The 17954-nt window shown below is 39.2% G+C and overlaps 1 protein-coding gene across 2 annotated transcripts in view; it reads right to left on the reverse strand.

Annotated features, from left to right (window-relative positions):
- The window catches only part of RAD18 (RAD18 E3 ubiquitin protein ligase), a 116682-nt gene that overhangs the window by 32586 nt on the left and 66142 nt on the right, over window positions 1-17954 (reverse strand). For both annotated transcript variants that reach the window (XM_082664462.1, XM_082664463.1), the window contains 2 exons: window positions 6817-6951; window positions 1785-1959 (listed from right to left, as the gene is read on the reverse strand). In XM_082664462.1, the coding sequence (XP_082520588.1) occupies window positions 1785-1959; window positions 6817-6951 (310 nt within the window). The remainder of the gene's footprint in view (window positions 1-1784; window positions 1960-6816; window positions 6952-17954) is intronic.

Consider the following 17954-nt stretch of genomic DNA (forward strand, 5'->3'; position numbering starts at 1 on the left):
TCCACTCCAAATTTATTAAAATGTCCCATTTCATCCTGGCATTCCAGAACATTCGGGCATCTCGTGACTATGCTTAAAAACTCACTCTTATTTCCCTGAACTCTGTTTCTCCTCCGTTTCTACCCTGTACTCTGATAAGTTTTGTGTTTAAAAACAAACACTACCCAATGAACTTACAGGAATGGCCTGATCCAGAGTAACTGTGCAGCAGAGCCACAGTCTTGCAGAAACTCAGGCTACCGTATGTTCTGCCTTTACCCAACTCGGGAAAAAACTGATCCCGATCTGATCTTGAAAATGTTCGGGGCAAAATGAGAAGATTTTCCCTTCCTAATACTTGATTCTGAATAACCTGAAGCTGTTTTCCAGGAACCCTAGGAAAGCAGAGGGTCCTTGGGTATATTCTTCTCATAAAAAAATTTCTTCTTAATTTGATATTTTAGACTAGACATAATCTATCATTCTAGAGTACTGTGAACAATTTTTAAATGAACAAATACCAAGGATTCAATAAAATGTTGCTGTTAGCATTTAAAATGGGTACAATTCATTCAGAAGGCAACAACACCGCCTACCAAGGTCAAAATGATGCTAAAGTTAAGGGAGTAATTCATTAGAAACAAAAGACTTCCTATAGGGAGAGCTCTACCACAGCTTTAGGTGTGTAAGTATAAAAAACACTGGGGAAGATGTAGAAATACAATAGAAATTTAAAAGTTTGGCCAATTATGGTACAGAAACCCAACAGAATGCTGCATCTACTAAAAAAAGTTATAAAGATGAGGTAGAAACATGGGTAGCATTTATCATATAAAGTGAATGGTGAGAACACAAAATGGTAACTATAACACAACACTATGTCATCTTTCAAAAACACATCATCTTCTTAAATTGTCTTTTAAAAATTTTGGAAAAATGACTCACCTCCAAATCTCTCATTGTAAAAGGTTCCCCATCCATTCTATTTGCTCAATTAAATTTTTCTTTCTTTTGTCTTTCTGGCCACCTCTACTTTCTAGTATAGCTGTGTTTATCTCCTTCACTCATTCTTTTGATAAAAATTTCACTGCCAGTCAGGCTCTCTTTTCTAACTCTAGGAAAAATATCTATATAAAGGCTACATTTGCAGCAACATGGATGGACCAAGGCATTGTCATACTGAGTGAACTAAGTCAGACAGACAAAGACAAATACCGTATGATATTGCTTATATGTGGAATCTAAGAAAAGGGTACAAACGAACTTATCTACAAAAGAGAAAAAGAGTTACAGATGCAGAAAATAAACTTATGGTTACCATGGGATAAGGGGGAGGGGGAAGGGATAAAGTTGGAAGACTGGGATTGACATACACACACTACTATATATAAAATAGATAACTAATAAGGACCTACTGTATAGCACAAAGAACTCTACCCAATACTCATAATGGCCTATATGGGAAAAGAATCTAAAAAAAGAGTGGATATATGTGTAACAGATTCACTTTGCTGTACAGCAGAAACTAACACAATACTGTAAATCAACTATACTCCAGTAAAAATTTTAAAAAATTAAAAAAAAAAAAAGCCTACAGAGCAGAAGACAAAGTCCCCAGTGACTGCTGCACTTACGCCCCACATCCTGCCCTGATCCCTCTGTGAACCCTACAAAGCGCAGGAGACAGTGGAAGGAGATGAGGAATGGCACCAGGCCTCAAAGCTATTTTCTGGCTACTTGTGCTGGTCTCTTAGCATGCACAGAAAACAGAAATTTAAAATAATCAACTACTGCAAGTTTCTTACCTATTGCATGACTCTGACTCTGGTGAAGAAAGAGCTTCCTCTTGAATATCAGTACAGCTGGAAGAATCATCTGGTCTGTCAGGCTCTAGTTTCCCTGGGGAGTCCAGCTTTGACTGAGGGAAGTGGTTTGTTACCGAGGGTATATCTGAGAATTTCATTTTATTATCTTCCTGTCCTAAAAAGGAAAAAAGAAATGAAAGAAAGAAAGAAAAAAAAGAAACATTTAAGAGTACCTTCAAATTTACAACCTCTGTGTATTTATTATTTCCACAACATTTAATATTCCTATTTGGTAAAATAGGAGTTTATGGAACACTGATTCCAAAACTCTAGTGACAGCCAGAGAGTAAGAATTAGCACTACACTGGTGCTATCTGGTTATACTGTCCACCCAATGTATTTCCAGATTAATTAATTCAAAAATAAAATGTTCTTTAAAACCAGGAGCAGGGAGAACCTTATAATTCTAATGAGGCTTTTATTTACAGTATTACTAAAGAATTCCTGAATATTTCACAGATCAGAGAAGAGTGATAAACATAAGAAACATGACAAAAAAGGATTAAAGATTCAATTAATAAGAGAAGCACAATATTTGTCACTGACTGCTGAATGGTAGTGAATCCATCTGGACATTTTTCTAAATCTGTTACATAGAATCTAATATTCACTGGGGAAGAGAAAAACTAATAAGACATAACCAATATATCTGTTTGATCCAACACATGTCACATTTTTACACATCCCTTATCATAGTCTCACTTTCCGAGGTCTCTTACTGCAGATAAAGATAAAGGCCCAGGAAAGCTGGGGGGATGCAGACACAGTGTATGCAGGAAGATGACATGCAGATGTGACCAAATATCTGTGAATATGAGTGCAGAAAATCATCTCTGTGCAGGATTCTTCAGTGTCCAGGCCCCTCCCTCACGATGTGTTTCAGGGCTCTGCTGGGACTTCACTTGTGCTGGCTTTAAGATTCAGGGACCGAGTGAGTTCTTGACATGCCTGACACGTGCTACTGGGATAGAGCCCCCTTTCATGGGTTTGCTCACAGAGAAGAAGAGCTTTCACACATCACTCATGCACTTGTGGAGGCAAGTGACCTTTAACAAAGGACACCAATGAGAACTGTCAAGGTTTTGTTATAAAGATAAAGTTTATGGAAAAAGAATAAGATTCTTCAAACAAACAAACAAAAACCTTTCCAACTCCACATGGTCAAGATTGTTCCAGAAACAATTATAAGTTTTTGTTACCCTCATGAACAGCCTACATCACACAAGAGTACAATTTCTAAAAATAAGCTCCTGATGTTGTCTGGCTTTCGCTAAGCCTGCTCATTACCAAAACAAAACTGTACCCTCTAATGTTTACCTGGGAAAGGGAAACATGCAGTCAACTAAAAGGACCATCCAGGATCTCTAGGATATTCTCTTGTAAACAGACACCTAGGACCAGTTGAGAGGAATCAATCACCCAGTAAACCCGGTGAACCCAGGCAACTCTATCACTCAGCTGGCTGGGAGAATGCAATCAAGCCGGCAAACCACGGAGCAGGAATCCAACATAAAACTACCTTTTATTTTTGCACCTGATTTATATTCTTCTCTTACTTCTTCCCCTCTTATATAAGCTTCTACAGGATAAATTCCCTCTTGCAGACAAATATCATTCAACAACTGGGGGCAATGGAAGTCAGTTATCCTTCATATCTGCCCATGGATCTCAGGACGGAACTCCAAATAAAGCCGAAAACATGAGGCCCCGACATTAAATCTCCCTAAAGTAACAAAAACAGATGAAGGTTTTACTTAACAGGACACATACCTTGTTCACTTATATTGGCACTTTAATGAGCAAGTTTACTCTAAAGAACAAAAGTTACACTGGTTGTATGATGCTATAAAAAGCCCAACCTGGGCTTCCCTGGTGGCGCAATGGTTGAGAGTCTGCCTGCCGATGCAGGGGACACGGGTTCGTGCCCCAGTCCGGGAAGATCCCACATGCCACGGAGCGGCTGGCCCTGTGAGCCATGGCCGCTGAGCCTGCGCGTCCGGAGCCTGTGCCCCGCAACGGGAGAGGCCACAACAGTGAGAGGCCCGCGTACCGCAAAAAAATAAAAAGCTCAACCTTTCGGTCTGTGCCAGTCTGTCTGCCTCTCTCTCACACTCCCCACCCCTCCCAGACACACGCGTTCATGAGCAGCTATCTACCAGCAGCACTCATCGCTGAACCCCAGACAGAGCAATACTCATGTGCACATACACAAAGAATACACCACCCCTGACTACAAGCAATCAATCATTTTCAAAAGAGATTCAGCCAATAAACGAAAATATTCTCTTAATCCGAGATATTAAGCCAGATTTTCTCAGGACCTCAACTACTCTCTGACAACGTCCTTTAACAACTGCATGAACAAATTTAACTTGTTCACAAAGACCATAAAGTATATACTTATACTCAGGCAGTAACCTACTACATGACACCAAAAGAACTGAGGACAAAAATAAAGAATGTTATAGCACTGAAAGAATAAAACACTTAGGGCTTCCCTGGTGGCGCTGTGGTTAAGAGTCCGCCTGCCGATGCAGGGGACGTGGGTTCGTGCCCCGGTCTGGGAAGATCCCACATGCCGCGGAGCAGCTGGGCCCGTGAGCCATGGCCGCTGGGCCTGTGCGTCCGGAGCCTGTGCTCTGCAACGGGAGAGGCCACAACAGTGAGAGGTCCGCGTAACGCAAAAAAAAAAAAAAAAAAAAGAATAAAACACTTAGAAATAAATCTAACCAAGGAGGTGAAAGACTTGCATGCTGAAAACTACAAAACATTGTTGAAAGTAATTTTTAAAAAGACAAAAATGAATGACAGACATCCTGTGTTCATGGAACAGAAGACTTAATATTGTTAAGATGTCAACTAACCAAAGCAACTAATCAATGCAATCCCAATGGCACTTTTTGCAGAAATAGAAAAATCCATCGTAACATTCACATGGACTCTCAAGGGAACCAAATGGCCAAAACAACCTTGAAAAGGAAGAATATAGTTGGAGGACTCATACTCCAAGAGTTGGAGGACTCCAACTCTTAAATTTGTTACAAAGCTATGGTAATTAAAACAGTATAGCACTGGCATAAGGATAGACATACAGACCAATTAAATAGAACACAGAGTACAGAAATAAACCCTCACATACATGGTCAATTGATTTTCAACAAGGATGTCAAAAGCATTCAACAGAGAAAGGACAGTCTTTTTAACAAATGGTGCTCAGAAAACTGCATTATCTACATGCAAAAAGATGAAGATGGACCGTTACTTACACCATATACAAAAATTAACTCAAAGTGGACCACAGACCTAAACTTAAGAGCTAAAACTATAAAACTCTTCGGAGAAAACACATAGGAAAATCTTCATGACACTGATTTTGCAACAACTTCATGGCTATAACAGCAAAAGCACAAGCAACAAAAGAAAAAATTGATAAACTGGTCTTCATCAAAATAAAGCACTCTATGCATCAAAAGATACTATCCTGAAAACAAAAAGACAACCCAGAAAAAAGCTGAAAAATATTTGCAAACCATATATATAATGGATTAATATTCAAAATATTTAAAGAACTCTTAAAACTCAACAACAAAAAAATAAACAAGCCAATTAAAAAATGGGCAAAAGACTTGAACAGACATTTCTCCAAAGAAGAAAAACAAATGGCCACTAACCATATAAAAAGATGCTCAACATCATTAGTCATTAGAAAAATACAAATCAAAAAACCACAATGAGATACAAATTGACATCTACCAAGGTGGCTACAGTAAAAAAAAAAGGAAAATAACGAGTGTTGACACACATATAGAGAAATTGGAATCCTCAAGCATTGCTGGTGGGAATGTAAAATGGTGCAGCCACTATGGAAAATAGTTTGGTGGTTTCTGAAAAGGTAAACAAAGAATTACTATGTGAACCAGAAATTCCATTGCTAGGTACATATCCAAAAGAATGGAAAGCAGAGACTTGAACAGATACATGAACACCAATGCACACAGCAGCATTATTCACAACTGCCAAACGGTGAAAATAACCCATTACAGAAGAATGGATAAACAAAATGTGGTATATAGATACAATGGAATTCATCCATAAAAAATAATGAAATTTTGATATATGCTACAACATGGGGACCTTGAAAACATTATGCTTAATGAAATAAGCTGACAAAGAAGGACAAATAATATATGATTCCACTTATATGAGGTACCTAGAATAAGCAAATTCATAGACACAGAAAGTAGACCAGAGATTACCAAGAAATGGTGGGGAAAGTGGAAGAGTTATTATTTAATGGGTACAGAGTTTTCACTGGAAATGATGAAAAAGTTTTGGGTGTAATAGTGGTGATGGTGACACAACACCGTGAATGTACTTAATGCCACTGAATTGTACATTTATGAATGGTTAAAATGATAAATATGTTGTGTTTATTTTTATCACAATAAAGACAAAATAATAAAGAATTTTCTTGTGCACTTTCCTCCATTATGATTGTTTTTTTGTTCACTGGCCCAAAGTCCTGGCAACACAAATATAATATCAATCTCAAATTTTAAAATGGGTTGAAATTGGAATGTGCTGTGTACTAGCCTTAGATATTTTAGCAGAACATTCCATCCAAAGTTATTACCAGCGACCTATAATAAAAATAATTTATTCTCTTTGTAGGATACCTAAGGATCTGCAGCAATAAATCCTATACCTCAAGCTTAAACAACTAAAAAACTTCTGATTTCTCATTAATAGAAAGGAAGACAGATTTTAGAAACTGTGTCTTCAGGACATCTCCACAATCATTCTTCCCAGAGTAATAAACCTAGTTTACATCCAACAACTGCTATATGTCTAAAAATACTTTTGCCGATTTCAAATACCAATTAAGTCCAAAGTAAATTCCTTTGTTTTTTTCCTTTTGATATTAAAAATTTAAAAATTCCATATACTTCTGTTTTTAGTTAAAGTCTCTTACCCACGCATACAGATAATAGCTTTTCTGTAGATTCATCTTCTTCTTTTACTTTTTTTTTTGACATTCCAACAGTTTTCTTATATCCTTTTTTGGCTTGATCCACCAGACGCTGAAATTCATTCTGATGTTTTATACCTGAAATTCAAAAGATCTTCTCAGTAAATCAAGGACTATAAAAGTTACATGTCTACAACCGATGGACTGAACACCAAGAATAACACAAGCTTGCTCAAGAACAGCACCCTTTGGACACACTTACAACGAATTTAAAAGGCCTGGGGAGCTGAGGAAGCATTCTTTTATATCTTCCCCCTTCCTCAGATACAAACTTGAAACATGATATTCCTAGTTCGCAACTGTAGTTTCTTCCCATATCCCACTCTTTTAAAAAGGCTTTTCTTTTTGCCGTACGCGGGCCTCTCACTGTTGTGGCCTCTCCCGTTGTGGAGAACAGGCTCCAGACACGCAGACTCAGCAGTCATGGCTCACGGGCCTAGCCGCTCCGCGGCATGTGGGATCCTCCCGGACCGGGGCACGAACCCGTGTCCCCTGCATCGGCAGGCAGACTCTCAACAACTGCACCACCAGGGAAGCCCTAAAAAGGCTTTTTGATAAGAGCATGAAAGATGCTGTTTTCTTAAATATAACCAAAAGACACCATTCTAACTTCCCAGACACAACCGAGTACTAAGAGGAAGAACACTAACTGAGTATAAAAGCAGAAGCTTCTAGGAAAGTTGGATAAAAACACAGGATATCTACTTTAATTTCCCCTTTTTCCTTCACATTTCTTGCCTGTTTCCTATCAGAACCCCTTTAATAATCTAAGATCCCCACCACCACCAATCTACCTTATCTTAGGATATTATAATGAACCAATCTTAATTTACTACTACTTTAACACCTCTGAAGATAATTTAAGCCTGACCTCCAGGTCACCATTATTAGTGTACATTAATTTACTCAATAAAGAGTGGCTGTTCGTCATTCGACCGTGGACTTGAACACATCTATTTGTGACTCTGAACCATGGTTCAAACAGCTGAGGCTGTACTTACTTATCTAGCAACCTTAAACACTTAAGTCATGGTCCAAAATGATGTTGTAGATCCTATAAAAATACATTTTAGAAAGATTCATACTGCAAGTAGTTAACACAAAGTTTTGAGACTGTTTCCCTCCAGTACCCATCATATTCCCTGTAGTTATTCCCATGAATAACTGGGTTTAGGGGAAAATTTGTGCTTCGGCTGAAAACTATGCATTTTCTAGAGCCACCCTTCCAGGATTCCAGTCATCCACTGCCCTTGAGCTAGGTTACAGTTCTGTAAATTGTAGATAACCGAGCACAACGGAAAACAATTCTTGTCTATAGACAAGCAGAATCCTGTCTGGTGAAGGTTCGATTGACTTCCGTCCCCCTCTGGAAAAAGCCAGTTTTCCCTCCATTTGCATATTCATTTCAATATTCCTGATCTATACATGTGACTGTTCTTTGGACATTAGGGACAGAATGCTCCTAATTCCAACATATTTATGTGCATGGTATGTGTATGAAAACTCCCAGTGAAACTAATGTGTTGGGTTGCAAAGTGTCTGGTAAATTTTAAATAAGAGACTGGTTAAAATTTCAGCAAAATATAAGCTGCCCGTAAAGATTACTAGAAAAAATTAGCTCTTCAGAAATAGGTGAGATCTCATGTAGAATACAAGCTAGGTGATTTCTTTTAAGTCCTATTTAACTCTATACATTTGAGAACAATTACTTTGTACTTGTTCAGCTCCCCAGAATCAATGGGCTACCACCACTGCCATCCTTATGTAGTTTGTGTTAGGCAAGGGTAACACAGCACTATGGGGTCCACATAATTTAAGCAGATCAGCCTGGGCCATTCTGCTAGTAAGGCTTCTCCTGCTAGTAAGGCTCCTCCGTTGTGTACTTATGGATTGTGGATTTAGAATGACTCAGGAAACTTGCTAAAGTCATCTCATAACAGCTAAGGAGGCTTAATGACTTTATCTTCTAAAGTAATAAAATCCCAGGTTTAGAAGAGATTTTCTTTTTAAATCTAATTACCCCTACAGCTAGGCTGGAAAGCAAAAAGTAAATGGCAACCACAGCTTTGGCTTTGGCCCAAGAAGTCCAATAACCCCTCAAAAAATGAACAATGCCAAGAGATTATCACTAATAAAATTGTTCCCACGCATTTCTCCACCTCATTTTAGGAGTTCTGCCATTTGGCAAGGAGAACTTTAGAGTTTAAAGTCTCAGTTCTGCTGGCTCAATGTCCTGAATTTACCTCTTAAAAGTTTTAAGTGGTTCAGACAGTGGTAGGAGCTGACGAATAAGCCCACATTGAACCAAGGCATACTCTTCAAGATTTTTAATACTTGAATCATACCACCCTTTCTGCCTCACCAAGTTGAAATACCATCATCTTTTCTAGTGCCAAGTCAAGCCCTTCATGCCCTCACCACCTCACCTGCTCTTTTTTTAGAGCAGCGTTTACAGCCAGAGTATCTCTGGGTCTGCCCGTGAACCCAGGGGTGCACCAAAACCAGGATCCCGAGAGTGGGACAGACTCTAGCCTCTAAAGTGATGTCACTGAGATACATACTCATTTACTTTAAGTCACAGAGTGAGTCTGAAGTCAGTGTCTCCCAAAGTAAAATCTCACGTCTTTTTTTCCGGAACTACCTATGACACCCACGCAGCAAACACGGATGAAGAACAAATTAACACTAAAGGCTAACATTCACTCAGGATTCATTCATTTAACCTGAACTGACTAGCCTCACTTTAAATTCACGACCGTAAGTCTCAAACAAGCACTCAGCACTATCGTACAACTTTTCTACATTTCTCAAGTAAACTTTGCTTTACAATTCTCCAAAATGTCGACTTTATACTTTCTCCAAACCTCCAACACTCCCTTCTCAGTTGGGCTCACACTACTTTGAAACTACAGAAAAGTTCTAACAGGAACTCTGTCGTCTTCCAACCACCACTACTTCATCTGTGCACACATGATCTATCTTCCTGGCAGTTAGCATGAAACAGTGATCCTTGCTGCAATTAAGGGCCAACTGCTAATTTATGCTCTGGATGCCATCACTAAGGTCTTCTTACAGTATGTGATACATACTGTAATACAGTGATACAGTATGTGCAATTATCCTTTACTCTATCATCTATTTCCCCCTCTCTTGTGAATCTTTCCCACTGCATACAAATAAGCCTAGGACGGGACCGTGCTTTTGAAACAGAGTGTGGGTTGTGAAAACAACTTAGTAGATCCAGACCAGCATTTTTTTCTTAAAACAATAATAAGAATAGGATGGGGCTTCCCTGGTGGTGCAGTGGTTGAGAGTCCGCCTGCTGATGGAGGGGACACGGGTTCGTGCCCCGGTCCGGGAGGATCCCACATGCCACGGAGTGGCTAGGCCCGTGAGCCATGGCTGCTGAGCCTGCGCGTCCGAAGCCTGTGCCCCGCAATGGGAGAGGCCACGGCAGTGAGAGGCCCACGTACCGCAAAAAAAAAGAATAGAATAAAAAGTGCCAGAGTGCATTAAAAATGGAAAGAGGAAACAACCAAGATGTCCTTCATTAGGTTAATGGATAATAAACTGTGGTACATCCAGAGAGTGGAGTGTCATTCAGCTCTAAAAAGAAGTAAACTATTGGGACTTCCCTAGGGGCTCAGTGGTTAAGAATCCGCCTGCCAATGCAGGGGTCATGGGTTTGAGCCCTGGTCCGGGAAGATTCCACATGCTGCGGAGCAACTAAGCCCGTGCACCACAACTACTGAGCCCGCATGCCACAACTACCGAAGCCCATGCGCCTGGAGCCCATGCTCCGCAACGAGAAGCCACCGCAGTGAGAAGCCCACACACCGCAATGAAGAGCAGCCCCTGCTCACCGCGACTAGAGAAAGCCCGCACGCAGCAACAAAGACCCAACGCAGCCAAAAATAAATAAAATAAAATAAATAAATTTATAAAAAATAAATAAATAAAAATCTAGATGTAGACATATGCTTTCACTTCTGCTGGGTAAATAGCTAGGAGTAGAATTACTGGTAGGTAGGTTTATGTTTCCATTTATAACAGACTACTAAACTGTTTATCTAAGTGGCTGCATCATATTGCATTCTCACCAGCAATGTATAAGAGTTCCATTAGCTCTACATCCTGGCCAACACTTGGGATTACCCTTTCTTTCTTTCTTTTTTCTTTTTTGCCATTAAAATAACCATATCTTTTCATGCGGTTATTTGGTATTTGAGTATCTCCTTCTCTGAAGATGTTTAAATATCTGCGCTTTTAAAAAATACATCCTAGGACTTATTGAATTTTAAGAGTTCTTTATATAATACAGATACTAGCACTTTGTCAAATATAAATTTTACAATATTTTCTCACAATCTGTGACTTGCTTTTTCATTTTCGTATTTCTCTTTTTTTTTTTTTTTTTTTTGCCGCACCATGCAGCATGTGGGATCTTAGTTTCCCTACCAGGAATCGAACCCACGCCCCCTGCAGTGGAAACATGGAGTCTTAACAACTGGACCGCCAGGGAAGTCCCTTCATATTTGTCTTCTGAAGTGTAAAAGCTTTTGTTTTAATGAAATATAATTTATCACTTTTTTCTTTTTCTTTTACGATTCATACTACTTGTGAAAGATGATCATGTCAACTGTGAAGAAAAAGTCTTATTTCTTCCTTTCAAATCTGAATATTACTTCTCTTTCTTGCCTTATCACACTGGCAAGGACCGACGGTACAATGCTGAACAAAAGTGGTAAGAATAGACTTCTCTACCCTGTTCCTAGTCAGAAGAGAAGCACTCAATATTTTACCATTAAATATGATGTTAGTTGTAGGTTTTTCAGATATCCTATACCAGAACAGTCCCCAACCTGTTTGCACCAGGGACTGATTTCATGGAAGACAAGTTTTCCACAGACCGGGGTTGGAGGATGGTTCAGGCGGTAATGGGGGCAACGGGGAGCGGCAGATGAAGCTTCACTCGCTCGCCTGCCGCTCACCTCCTGCTGTGCGGCCCGGTTTCTAACAGGCCGTGGACTGGTACCGGTCCACAGCCCAGGGGTTGGGGATCCCTGCTATACCAGATTAAAAAAATTCTCATTTAGTGAGAGTTTTTATTACTAATGGGTGTTCAACTTTGACATATACTTATTCTGCATCTACATATAAAATTATAGTAGGTTTTTTTCCACTCTGTTAATACACTGAATTATACTGATTAATTTTCTAACATTAAACCAATCTTGCATTCTTAGGATAAATTCCACTTGGTTATAATGCATTATCCTTTTTATGTTGTGCTGGATTTGATTTACTAAAATATTGTTAAGAATTTTTGCATCTATGTTCATGAGGAATATTGGTCAGAACTTTTTATTATACTACCCTTGTCTGGTTTTAACTTTCATGGAAACTTTAGCTTCATAAAATGAGGTAGGAAGTATTCCTTCCTTTTCAATTTTTTAGAAAAAATTTTGTAGAATTGGTATTATTTCCTTCCTTATGTGTTTCATAGAATTCACACCAGCGATGCCAACTGGATCTGGAGTTTTCTTCCTGGGGATGCAAATTCAATTCATTTACTAGATATAGGGCTATTCAACCTTATCTATTTCTTCTTGAGTAAGGTTTGGTAATTTGTGTCTTTCAAGAAACTTGTCCATTTCATGTATGTTTCCACACTGACTGGCATGAAGTTATTCATAATATTCCCTTACTGTGCTTTTAATATCAATAGGATACTTAGTAATTCTCCCTCTTTTATTCCTGATATTGGCAATTTGTGCTTTCTCTCTTTTTGTCCTAATCAGGCTTGCTAGAGGGTTCCCAATTTTGTTGACCTTTACAAACAGCTTGTGGTTTCATAGATTTTCTGTTATTTTTCTGTCTTCAATTTCACTGATTTCTGCTCTTCACTGTTACTCTCCATCTGCATACTTAGGATGGAATTTGCCCTTCTCTCCCTAGTTTCTTAAGATGAAAGCACAGATAACAAATTTAAAACCTCTTCTCTTTTCTAATATAAGCTTTTAATGCTACCCATTTCCTTCTAAGCATTGCGTTAGCTGCAACACACATTGCTATGATGTCCTTTCATTCAGTTCAATTCATTCCCTAATCTGCATTTACCTCAGCCAGAATATTTTTCAATTCAAGTATGTATGTCATCTAAGGAATTCCATTTGTTTTTTTTGTTTTTGTTTTCGTTTTTTGGCCACACTGTGCGCCTTCTGGGATCTAGTTCCCCAACCAGGGATCAAACCCGGGTCAGTGAAAGCGAGGACTCCTAACCACTGGACTGCCAGGGAACTCCCTTTTTGGTCTTTTTTTAATACTGTCCATTTCTCAACTCAGCATGACCCTCCCTCATTCTTCCTTCTTCTAAAGAACATATTTGTAAATGTTGTTTAAACAGTTTTATCTACTAGTTTCATCGTCTCTGTCATTGCTGGGTCTGGTTCTATTAATTGATTTTTCTCTTTTCTAGGATGTTATTTTTTGCTTCTTTGAATTCCTGGTAATTTCAATAGGATATTGTTAATTTTATATTTTTGTACCTATTTAGTGATTATTTTGAGGTTCCCCCACCCGGGACCTTAAAGCTGCCTGCAAGCTGCTGGACCTGTAGAGCTCACCATCTTATTTGTTTTCTTTCTCTCAGGGGAAACAGTCCTGTGCTACCTTTTTCCAATATCTGAAAATCTACTGATTTATATATTTCATCTGGTTTTCCAGCTTTTAAGGGAGAAAAGTAAATACAGTCTGTTATTCCATCTGGGCTAGGAGTAGAAATCTCCATTTACTTTGATTTTTCTGTGCTGGGAAAGTTATCTTTTTACCAAAATATGCCATTTATGATTTATGTTAATATAATGAACTTATTGTTGTTTTTAAATAAGTTAATAAATATTTTTGAAATTTCTCGGTTTTAATTTTTCTTAGACCCATGTGTTATTTGGAAGTGTATTATTTAGTTTCCAAATATTGGTGATCTTCAGAGGGCTTTGTGAACAGACTTTGTGCACTGAATGAACTCACAAGGTGACCTTCTGCGGACCCCCGGGGCTCTCTCTTCAGTGCAACTTTCTCTTCTCCGCACTCTGTCTTGCAAACTTCAGCTCCTTCCGTTTCTCTGGTCTTTCTTTCTCCTTAACTCAGAGCCCCCCAAGCTCTGCCTAGGATCTCCCTGCCCGACACGGAGCCTAGAAACTCTATTATAGGGCTCGTATAATAAATTTTTCCATCTCTCAGAGATTCCTGTCCTTTGTTACCTAATGTCTAACGTCTTGAAAACTATTTCATATGTTTTGTCCATTTACAGTGGTTGTTTGTTGTTTTTGGGGGGGGGCGGGGGGGTTGTTATCAGGTCCCAGTTATTCTGTCTTGGCCAGAAGCAGAAGTCCCCCAAGCTTTAATCTGTAATATGATACATATCAACAACTATAACCCACACAAATGAAAGCTCTTTGGTGCCCTAGACAAGTTTTAAGAGTGTACAGAGGCTTAGAGAACTGAGAACTGTTGCTCTAAACGTTGGGGTGCCCCAGGGCTTAGCCTTAGGCTCTGTTCCCCACAGACCTCTTCTCCCAGCTAATTGTATCTAAGTATACAATTTTAAAGCACATGTCTTTTTAGTTAGATAGATTCATCCATTCATGCCTAATTCTCTTTTCCACTTGGATATCCACTAAAACCCAAAACTTAACACAGACAAAATAGGAATTTTGATTCCATTTCCCCATCCACAATCCTCACCCTGGTCTCCATCTCAGTAAATGGCATCATCACTTCTCCAGGTGCTTGAACCAAAAATGCAGAGGTCATTCTTGATTCCTCTTTTATTCACCCCTTATATTAAATTCATCAGCAAGTACTATTGGTTCTACTTTGAAAGTTTACCTTGAATTGTGTATTTTACTTCTGCTACCACTCTAGAAATGCCACATCCCTGACCTAATTTACTAAAATGGCCTCACTTCATTCAGGTCTCTTCTCAAACATCACATTACCCTTCTTAAAGGAGCCCTTCTGGTCAAGCAGCTCCATCACTTTCTATCCCTACCTTAAGTCTCTTCCTAGCATGTATCACTATCTGACACATCTTACTCGTTTGTTTACTGTCTGACTATTCCCAATACAGTGTAAGCTCCATGTGGGCAGAGACTTGGTCTGTTTCTTTAATGTTATATTCCCAATACCTAGAATACTGTCTGGGTGATCCATAAATATTGCCTGAGTGAAGAACCTTTCGGTTAGTTTTCTTACTATTTCTTGCCACCTTACAATTTATTCTGTATTCAGCAGATGCCATCTTTTTAGACATAAATAAAATCATATTACTTGTCTTTCTAAACTCTCCAATGACTTCCCACTGCAGGAAGAATAAAGCCCAGTTCACTCTTACAAGGTCTTTCCTTCCGGGACCTGGCCCTGCCTCCCTGTACACCACTCTTCCGCTTCGCTCACTACACTCCACTCACACCCGCCGACGCTGTGTCTACCTCAGCACCTCTGCCCCTGACGCTCCCTCTGCCTGCAATACTCTTCCTCCGGCTCTGTGAATGGCTGCCTTTATTCTCATTTCAATTTTTTTTTTTTTTTGTCTGCGCCTGACCGGGGATCAAACCGAAGCCCCCTGCATTAGGAGCACGGAGTCTTAACCACTGCACCACCAGGGAAGTTCCGCTAGCAATATTGTTTTGTTTTGTTTTTTTGTAATTTTACGTCATTTTTTATTTATTTAATTTTATTTTTTGTCTGTGTTGGGTCTTCGTTTCTGCATGAGGGCTTTCTCTGGTTGCGGCAAGCAGGGGCCACTCTTCATCGCGGTGCGTGGGCCTCTCACTGTCGCAGCCTCTCCTGTTGCAGAGCACAAGCTCCAGATGCGCAGGCTCAGTAGTTGTGGCTCACGGGCCTAGCTGCTCTGTGGCATGTGGGATCTTCCGAGACCAGGGCTCAAACCCGTGTCCCCTGCATTGGCAGGCAGATTCTCAACCACTGTGCCACCAGCGAAGCCCATTTCGATTTTTTCTTTTACTTATGACTCATCTCAAATGTCAACTCCTCAAGAAAAACCTTTTCTTGACTACATTATCTAATGCCCCCATAATTTCTATAAATTACTCTGCTTTATTTTCTTATAGCATCTGCCACCTAAAATTGTTATAATCATCTGCTGATTTACTGTTATTTATCTGTCTGCTATTAGAATATAAGCTCCATGATGAGAAATTTATGTATCTTGCTCACTGCTCTATACTCACTACCTAGAAGAACAGCTAGCACATAGTAGATGCTCAATAAACATTTACTGAATTAGTGAACAACCAAATTAAAAAAACAAAGGAACATATTAAGCTAAAATGCCTTGCCTACTTAACAGGACTAAGCTGGTGCTCTCAGGAAAAGTTACAGGAGGTAATCCCAGGGTGTTCACTGGAGGTTTGTCTTTTTTTTCTTGGCAGCGTATAAAACTATATTTTACCAAGGTGAAGAGCGTGAAGATCCCCAAAATATGTCTGTCATGGCAGTTAGGCAAGTAGAGTAACTTCCTTCAGGCTAAGATTCTGCCTCTTACTGGAGCAATTCAGTCTTAATTAAAAAGACCTACCAAAAGCATTTGCAACCTGAAACCCGCAGGTAACTCAATAAACTCATTTGATTCAACTCTGTATCAAATACACTTTACAGATCTGCAACTAAGCCTCAAATTGATTTCACTGTTTCTCTCCTCTTCTAAAAGAGGGACTCGTGAAGATAAATCTATCCAAAAGACTGCTAAAGAAAATAAGAAAGATATATCATCACAAAACTACCGAAGTAACTCATTCATAAAATTAAGCTTTTTTTTAAGCAAGATAACCTGAAAGTAAAGCTTAACGCACCCCCACCCCCACTCAAAAGAAGTTCTCAACATACAAGCTATTCACTCAGATTCAAAGCACGCTACAGTGCAAAGGGCTTCAAATTGAGCATGGGATGAATGTGGGTTTAATTTCCAGTCCTGCTTTTTACTAGCTATGTGGACAATTTATCTAAGCCAAATAATAAATCAATAGTAAAAGTAATATTTCCAGCTATGTATGGACTCAAAAAGTATTCCTCCATATACCCTTTTTTTCCCCAAGAGACTTGCCTGGAAAAATGTATTCCACCAAAACAAGGAAAAAGAAGAGGCAGATTTGGATCCTGAAATAGGTGAACTGACACAGGAGGGAGGAGAGAATACCCAGAAGGCTGGTGAAAGGAAATTCCAGGGTAGGTATGAAGGAGGCCCAAAGCACAGTCACAGTGCCTGGAAAAGGGCTGGGGGCTGCTTCAGGTAAGAGGTTCTGGAGAAAATAGTGAGTTGATAAACAATCTATGAGTTTCAATGTAAACAGAAAGTCACTGACATTTCTCATGGAAAGTTTACAGATAAATTAATATCAGATAAATAGAAAACTAAGCAAATAAAATTACTAATTATAGGGAAAACAATGTTTTCCTAAAAGGAATTACAACTGTAAGGGAAGAAAAATAATCTCCCTTCTAACCTTCTTAGTTCTTAGCTGGGGCTTTATAACAAAAGACAAATTTACATGAGAAAAACAAACAGATGTTTTTTAACATGTATACCTCATGTATATATGGAAGATACCCAGAGAAAAATAAGTAACTCTAAGCCACTTGGAGGTGACTTAGAACACTGGCTTAAATACCATCTTCAGCTAGATTAAAAAAAAAAAAAAGAAAGGTGTGTGGGAGGCCAGTTATGGGGAGATGGCCAGGAAAAACACAGTAAACAAGAGTGAAGTCTGCTATGCTGATTTAAGTCAGAGCCTTCTCTGTCAACAGGAAGACTAACTTACTTCTAGGGATAGAGAGGGGAGGAGGGACAGACACCTTTGTAATTGTGTCCTACACTTAGGCAAATGGCGGAAGGCAGAGAGCTTTCCTTTCTGCTGCTTCTCAATTGCCTTCTGCTCAAAGCAACATGTCATGGTGGCATATTCTTGGGTGGTGGCATACTCTGACACACTTCATAACCATAGTATTGTATGTTGCCTGGTTCAAACTGTATACAATGTCTCTAACTAATACTGACCTTA

Source organism: Grampus griseus (assembly GCF_964374135.1).
Source record: "Grampus griseus genome assembly, chromosome: 10".
Classification (NCBI taxonomy): domain Eukaryota; kingdom Metazoa; phylum Chordata; class Mammalia; order Artiodactyla; family Delphinidae; genus Grampus; species Grampus griseus.